Here is a 7,667-nt window from a genome sequence, read left to right as displayed (position 1 = left end):
TTACATTGCGATTTCAACATCAGAAATGACAGAAGGTGTTATGGTAGGCTGCATGTGGAACACCATAATGTCGTTAGTACCCATTGTTCTCATATGTGGTGCCCAAGCCCCTGTTCCTGGCGATGTATACAACTTCATCTTATGGTCGCCCTTTTTGATGTTGTAAAACCCGTTTGGCCGTCTAAAGAAGAGATACACAAACCACCCAAATGGGGCAAACTGTCCGACGTGTGTATGTCCAGACAACATCAAATCAAACAATCCAGTCTCACATGTTTCTTCGACTCCTTGTGGCCGATGTTGCAACATTATGTTATACGCCCGTGGTTCGACAAGTTGTTTGACAACGTTTAAACTGTCGAAATAATGTGAAAGGGTGTTTGTGTCATTCGTGCCCGCTATCATCGTGTTATATTTATCGACCATACACACTTCGTTGATCAGTAAATGTATTTTGCACGCCCGTGTGATTTCCTCGACTTTTGTTTTGCCAGTGACGTAGTCGTGATTGCCCATACACATATAAATCGGGCATTTTTCGCTCAGTTTCTTGAATGGGAGCAATTCGTATTCTTGTACATTTGGAGAGTCTGTCAGGTCACCGGTGATGACAACAAATTGGGGCTTTTCCTTTAAAATGAGCTTCACGATCTTTTCGGCGTGACTCAAAAATCTTGAACCAATGTGGATGTCACTGATGTGGACAAACTTGAAAGGTCTGTCGAATTTGTCTGATTTAATTGTAGTGTTCTTCACGTGGAGTAAATGCCCTTCAATGAGTCCGTAAATAGATACCGCCGCCATCCCAAATAAAATGCAGAAAATTGGAATGAGTCTGTAATACGTCCCGACGTAATTGAATGTGACAAACGAAATGAACTTTCCTTTGTTGAACAAGTCTGTTCTAAATGCAGAGGACCCAAAGAGTTTCGACGCGCAGAGAACGATATTCACAACATCAAAGATCATCATAAATGGGATTGCGTTGAAGATGATGGTCAGTCCACTCGCAATGTACAAATTAAATTTTCTGAATAAAGTACTTTCAAAGAGGAAATCCATACAATACAAAAGAATGAAGAAAAGTATGACTAAATGGGACACACCAAGTGAGACGGCAAATGTGATCCAAAAGTCTCGCACGACATTTGTAGTGTCTTCGTATGTGTTAAATGGAATGATAAGAATGAATCGCGATATCGAAACAGACCAGAGGAATGTCGCGAAGAATACCGCAACAAGTGAAAATGCGACGAACTTGGCGGAGTACCACTTTTCTTTCATCCTTTTGATTTTTACAGTTTCGAATTTTACACTTCAAAACTAAAGTACCACAATCGATGAAATTCATTCGATTTCATGTGTCTCTTTTGCTAGAAATTCGCTGCTTTGGAGCCCCACAAATGCTTTTCTTCCCAAATTCTTATTTCTTTTTGTCTGTTGGTTAATGAAACTATTGTTTTAATTTCATTTCTTATTTTAAATAAAGTTTAATGTCATTTCTATTAATAAATGTTTTTCTGGACGGAAAAAATATTATACTTCAAAGAAGTGCTTTTGGGTGTGATTTGATTTTTAACAATTGTGGTTACCAAAATCAGGCATTTTTAGAGGAATTTGGAATATCCTTTGTTTTCACTTGTTTTTTACGATTTTTGTGGGTATAAAGTCTTATATTTGTTTGCATTATAAATACATTACCAGAAGAAAAAATAGACACTTGATTGTAAAAAGACTGTGTTTGGAATTAATTCGACATTTCTTGAAATTTTCAAAAGGATGTGAAGAATGGCAAAAAAAAATTGGATGTTTGTGATGTAATGGTATAGACAAATAGAGCCGAAAACTTATTCGATTTGTTATGAGCTTAATGCACTTTCTATGTTACACTCAACATAATAAAATGAATTTTTGTTCTTTCAGCTTGATTAAATTAATTGAGAATAAATTCCTTCAAATTATAAAAAAGGAATATAAATATTATATTCTATAAGCTGAAAAGACGTTTATAACAACTTAGAATAAATAAATTCATATAAAAAAATCCAGCAGCTATTTTTCCTATGATTGCTATTCTTCAAACAAAAATTCTATAAGTATAATTTAATAGTTAAAATAATGAATCGAAAAGGAATTAAAATGGAATTAATAAAATTTTGTTTTGAGTGTTGGTTTCACCCAAATATTAGTTCTTTACAACGATTATGAATAAATATTACAATATAAGTCATGTGAAATGTAAAAAAATAGGAACCCAGTGTATTCTTCATTTGTGAGAAACATTCAATAGTGAAGAATCTGTTTTTTATTCCTTATAAGGATAAAAAGAACTCGAAAACGTACCTCAAAAATCAAATGCAAAAAGTCTCCATTTTACTTGCTCAATATGGCACAGCTGGTGAGCCTATGATTGGTTGTGTAAAGGCAACATTCACACAGCCGATCTTCTTACAAAAAGTATACATTGGCCTTCAACAAATTAATATGAAGTATGGCTGCGTCGAGAATTCTCTTCCAAAGAAAGAGACGGACGTCGAGTCTACTGGTCTTTCAGTGCCTTCGGTCTATCGGGATGAGTTCACTGTTGCCATGTTTGAGTGTGACGGTAATTATCCATTGGGAGAAATTGAGTTCTGCCCGGGGACTTACCAGTTCCCATTCAATTTCACTCTTCCCCCAACATTCCCCCCAACACTAATTATACCCGGCAAGCCATACCAAACCACTTACACTCTCAAAGCTCTTTTCATCTACGACGACAATAAAAGATATGAAAGTGGGTCAGTCGATTTCCCAATATTGTACAACTGCGACATCCCACTTGAAATACCAACATCAACAACCAAGCCAATTGGTAAACTTATAGTAACTGTAGCTCAGAACAGATCGTCCTATATTCAAGGAGAGAACATGGACGTAGCACTCTCTATTAACTCTCTTGAGAACACACAGATCACACTTTCACTCATCGGCGCCTTTTTAAGCGGCAGCGTCTGTCAGAAGGTGACATACAACTCAATGGAGATGAAAGTTGAACGGAATGTGCCTATTTCGAACCTTTCCATCATCTTCCCAATCTCATACACAACAAACCCTACTTACGTCACATCATCACAAGCATTCAGACACTTCATCTCAATCAAAATCGAGTCTTCCAATATATTCTCAAATCCAGAGGAGATCTGCTTCCCAGTCAAAATTATAGCGCGACGCCCGAGTGATGATAAAGTCCAATTGTACTCGAAATTTTTGGGGGTGGTCATTAACCCGTACGTACATCCAAGCTTCTGCGAAGGAAGACTGGAACAACCACCACAGTATCCAATCACTGTACAAGACGGCGTGGAGAAAATACAAACAACAAAAGGACAAGTCCTCTTTTTGGACCACAAGACGCGGAACGTGTTATCTGAAAAACAAGGCGAACCGGTCCAAATGTGTGTCTACCCGTTATGGAAAAGTTCTTTGTTACCGCCTGGGATTACTTATGGGATGTGGAGGAATAAAGAGTGTGTGTTTGACCACATCAATAAGAAGACGTTCTGGGTCGACCCATTTGTTAACCTGCCCCAATCATTACTGAATGACTCCCCGAATGCTTTTGTGTCTATTTTTGTTGTTGAGGCACTTGGACTAAGAGTGAGAGGCTCGACGAACCCCCCGACAGTGTATGCCGCCGTCTTTAATTCATATGGGAAAATGATGAAGTCGAAGGAAGTCAAAAACACGCCAGATCCCATATTTAATAACGCGAGTTTTGTGGTCAATCCCACAACAAGAAGAAAGAACGTTATTGTCTATTTGTTTGAGAAAAGAAGTTTGGTGTCAGACGACTTTATTGGAGCTGCCGATATCGACTTGACGAAATTGCCATTTCCATCGTTCATAGATCAGTGGTTCACCCTCCACGACTCTCCATTTGGGAATGAATGCATCACAGGGAAAGTCCATTTGAAAATAGGATACGACAGAATCCCACATAAAATAGGAGACGAGTGTAAAGAGATCATTCAATTCAGCTCACTCTGTGATGTGCCGTTTTACCCACCAACAGAAGACATGAAAAAACAAGTCACTACACAAAACCAATATCGATCGAAACAACTCATGCAATCTTATATGGCCGTGGGTAATATGGGGTGTATGAATTGCGACTGGGATGTGAGTAAAATCGTTTAAATCATTTATCCATTGTTGTTTGTGGTGAAAAACATATTTTTAATTAAAAATGAAAGATGTGTTTATTAATAATTTAATTAATAATAATTTTATTATTAGTTATTGTATTAGATGAAATGCTTTTACAAGTAACTATAAAATAGTATAAAAAGAACTATAGAATTTTCAAGTAGAAAATACCAATTTAATACGACAAAAAAAAGATCTTTTGTGGTGAATGTCTGAACCAAAATTTACTGTCAAAAACATCAAAACAACACTACAAATTTCAATTATAAAAAATGGAATTGTCATGTTGCTTGTGTAACTGCCCGATTGTCCTCGAAGAGAAACTTAGTCTGCTGAACTCCAATACAAACTCGGAGTCTAGAACCCCACTGAAAACACCAGAAAAAACACCGGAGAAACTCTCTCCTTTGATCACCCCAAGAACAATTGCACTTGGTGGACAACTTTTATTGTCAACACCTCTTCCTTTACCAGTGAAACAAAACAATTTAAAAATGAATAATATAATCAACAGTGATAATAGCGATACAAATGACAGTACACCGGAGACGTCTGGCCTCTCCCTCTCCCCACCGGAAATATTATACACGTCACCAAAGTACTTTGAAAGGAGTTTGCGTTCTATTTCAAGTATTACTTTTCATACGAATTGACCGACACAATAATACATATAAGAGTATTGTAATTCTAACAGTATTATTACTGTTACTATTAGTAATAGTAATAACAATATAGGAGGGAGCTTGGGAAGGTCATTCACAAAAGCGATATTTAAGGCGAAGAGAAAGCAGTGCGAACACTTATTAATCAGCCCACCGACCACTGAATTCTTTCAGTGGTTCACATTAATGAACGAAAAATATGGAGAGTTTAAAATCCCATGCGCACAGTGTTACGAAGACGTCATGGAGAGCTATAAAATCGACTTAGAAAGTGCGTCACACAATATCGAAATGTACCAGATGACCTCTTGTGAGCTCTTTAAAAACATGATTGGAGTTCAAGACGAGACCGAAACTGCCGAAACTGCCGTTAAAATGTTAGAGGCGGAAATTAGCACATTGGAACGAGTGAACGCACAGTTAGTCGAAGAAAAAAGGACTCTCACACAATGGAGTAATCGAGTCAACTCGCATATTAAAGACTCTTTTCTTAATGAAGCAAAAATACTCGACTTTACACACAACGCGAAGTTGAGTCTATTTTTGCAACAGACGGGGTTGAATGACTTTTCATCTGTGCCGCTTCAAAAGTCGATTGCGTGGGCACAAGTGTTCAAAAAGGAGAACATCGTCCCACAGACACAAACGATATGTTTGATCACTCGAATGCGACAAGTTTGTTTATTAATCATTTAAAGTACTTGTAACATAATAATTACTTTAATTGTTAATACATAGAAGCCTATAAATGCGATCCTTGGAATCATTCTAACACAATTAAAAGTGTTGGCTAGTATGCTGAAATACACATACACCACGGTCACCTTCAAACAGAATACACCAAACAAAGAAGTGTTTTTAATCGATCCTAAAGAGTTCCAAACTACTAACAAAAAGTACTTGAAATGTGTCTTACAACACTTTTTGGCGATGTTGAACGAGATCCAAACGGTGTTGTATGAAGAGAGCTCAAACGTCTTCTTTTTAATATATAACATTACTTCAGACTCAATCAACGGAATCGACTTCTTGGGCTATGACGCAAAGAAGTGGCCACTCGCACTTGACTCCTTCCTCTCTAACACAGAGCACTGCTTCAAGTGGATTTACAAACACTACAAATAGTTGTTTTATATGTACTTAGCCTGATCTATTATTGTTTAATTAATTATTTAATAATAACTTATAACACTAAACTATCAAAGTCTCTTATGTAACGACCCACCTTTGATCTTCATCCAATTCAAAACCTTAGCTGCCAAGTTAACGACAATGTTATATGATTCTATTCAGTGAGTGTTTTTGAGTCTATTTCGATTTAAACGAGTGACGTATAAGTAGTAGACTTCGCGGTTGTTTAAAAAAGGTTGTACCACTAAGTCGACCTCTTGTAAAAGTAAATCAGAACAAACGAGAAAGTTCGGTGGAGACAACTCTCTCTTCGTTGAACTTGAGCGAAGAGATGATGAACACCACAACGGTGTGGAATGTGATGAATACAAATACCAATTCATGAAGTTGGTATTTGTTAAAGAAGAACACGGCCAGAGTGACCATATGCGAGACACAAGTCGAAGCAATGACTAAATAGAAGAGTGCACTGTATATCACAATGGTTGGAATTTGGAAGACAAGTGGAATCGTCATCATGTGGTGAAGTATCGCAAGCACGGGGACATACCATTTGTACGTCCGGAACAGCATGAACGATTGCAAGAAAGTCAACACCCATATGAACATCACCGCTCCACGTGCAAACTTCGGCTGACGGTCACATAAGACACCAAACATGTATAACATGCAACAGAAACAACAGAACCCAGCAGCGCTGACACTCACAAACGCAAAGATGTAATTCGTGAAAAAGTCCACCACGAGGTCACTGTCGGGTAATCTCATTTTCTGCTTTTTTGAGTTCTTTTTCTATAGTAAATAGGGGAACCTTAATATCTTAGTAAAAATAATTATTCCGTGCATATTGAATTCCCTAAGATTTTTGTGTTTTAGGGAATTTTTTTTTCATTTCATTGAAAAAATGAAGCATCAGTATTAGAATAAATAAATTTTAAAGAATGAAAGTAACAAATGAAAGGTAAATAATTTAAAATTATGATTTGTCTAAAAACAATAAGCAATTAATTAGAAACAGCTGACAGGAACCGCGTCGTTTCCCATCTGTTCAAGATATTGGTTTTTGTAACTCCTCGCCTTTTTGTTCTTCACGTCGGAAACATATTTCTTGAGTCCAATGGAGAACATCAAGTCCACCACGTCCTCCCCAAATTTAAGTGCCTTTCCGCCAGACAAGAAGCACTCCGTAACTAACACGTCGAACGTCGAGTCGTCAACTTCCAAGTCCGACGCTATGTCACTCTTCGTTGCGATTATGTACTCTCGCAAACGCGACAAGACGTTTGGAGATGCAGTTCCAAAGGTCATAAGAATCGTCTTTGAAATGCGCTCTTTCATGAGCCCATAAGAATAAAAGTGAAGATGTTTGTAAGCAAGCGATGATGGTAACTGAAAGCGAAAGACTAACCCAGAGGTCTCTAGTTCGAGCAGCTGAATGTGCAGAGACGGCGCTTTCGTCATATCTCCACCTTCTGCTAAATTTAAGTTTGACTTCTTGCCTCAAAAATTCTCTCGTTCCATTTTTAGGAATTTTAAAGAATCTCAAACTTCAATGTATTTACTCTGAAATAGTTAATTAATTTATTATGAGTATTATTATATTTTTTGTTGTTAAAAAATAAGAAAAAACTTTTTTTCATTATAATATTTATTTTTTTTATAAAAATTATATTGGTTTAAATTTTA

General features: G+C 37.0%; 5 protein-coding genes across 5 annotated transcripts; 2 read left to right on the top strand and 3 right to left on the bottom strand.

The window, feature by feature from the left end:
* EIN_155890 (hypothetical protein) lies at nt 1-1,284 on the bottom strand (the record flags this gene model as incomplete). Its single annotated transcript, XM_004258185.1, has 1 exon — nt 1-1,284. One exon carries the CDS (start codon nt 1,282-1,284, stop codon nt 1-3), a length of 1,284 nt encoding a protein of 427 aa, XP_004258233.1.
* Nucleotides 1,285-2,355: 1,071 nt separating this feature from the next.
* Nucleotides 2,356-4,179, top strand: EIN_155880 (hypothetical protein; the record flags this gene model as incomplete). Its single annotated transcript, XM_004258184.1, has 1 exon — nt 2,356-4,179. The coding sequence occupies one exon, from the start codon at nt 2,356-2,358 to the stop codon at nt 4,177-4,179; it is 1,824 nt and encodes a 607-aa protein (XP_004258232.1).
* A 281-nt stretch (nt 4,180-4,460) lies between these two features.
* EIN_155870 (hypothetical protein) lies at nt 4,461-5,975 on the top strand (the record flags this gene model as incomplete). The annotated part of the gene is made up of 3 exons (XM_004258183.1): nt 4,461-4,800; nt 4,924-5,525; nt 5,589-5,975. The coding sequence occupies 3 exons, from the start codon at nt 4,461-4,463 to the stop codon at nt 5,973-5,975; spliced, it is 1,329 nt and encodes a 442-aa protein (XP_004258231.1).
* A 74-nt stretch (nt 5,976-6,049) lies between these two features.
* On the bottom strand, nt 6,050-6,749 carry EIN_155860 (hypothetical protein; the record flags this gene model as incomplete). The annotated part of the gene is made up of 2 exons (XM_004258182.1): nt 6,050-6,135; nt 6,263-6,749. 2 exons carry the CDS (start codon nt 6,747-6,749, stop codon nt 6,050-6,052), a joined length of 573 nt encoding a protein of 190 aa, XP_004258230.1.
* A 240-nt stretch (nt 6,750-6,989) lies between these two features.
* Nucleotides 6,990-7,621, bottom strand: EIN_155850 (hypothetical protein; the record flags this gene model as incomplete). The annotated part of the gene is made up of 2 exons (XM_004258181.1): nt 6,990-7,456; nt 7,612-7,621. 2 exons carry the CDS (start codon nt 7,619-7,621, stop codon nt 6,990-6,992), a joined length of 477 nt encoding a protein of 158 aa, XP_004258229.1.
* Between the last annotated feature and the right edge of the window lie 46 nt (nt 7,622-7,667).

Source organism: Entamoeba invadens, assembly GCF_000330505.1.
Source record: "Entamoeba invadens IP1 unplaced genomic scaffold scaff_1105074726367, whole genome shotgun sequence".
Classification (NCBI taxonomy): Eukaryota; Evosea; order Mastigamoebida; family Endamoebidae; genus Entamoeba; species Entamoeba invadens.
This window is presented reverse-complemented; position numbering and strand designations above follow the sequence as displayed.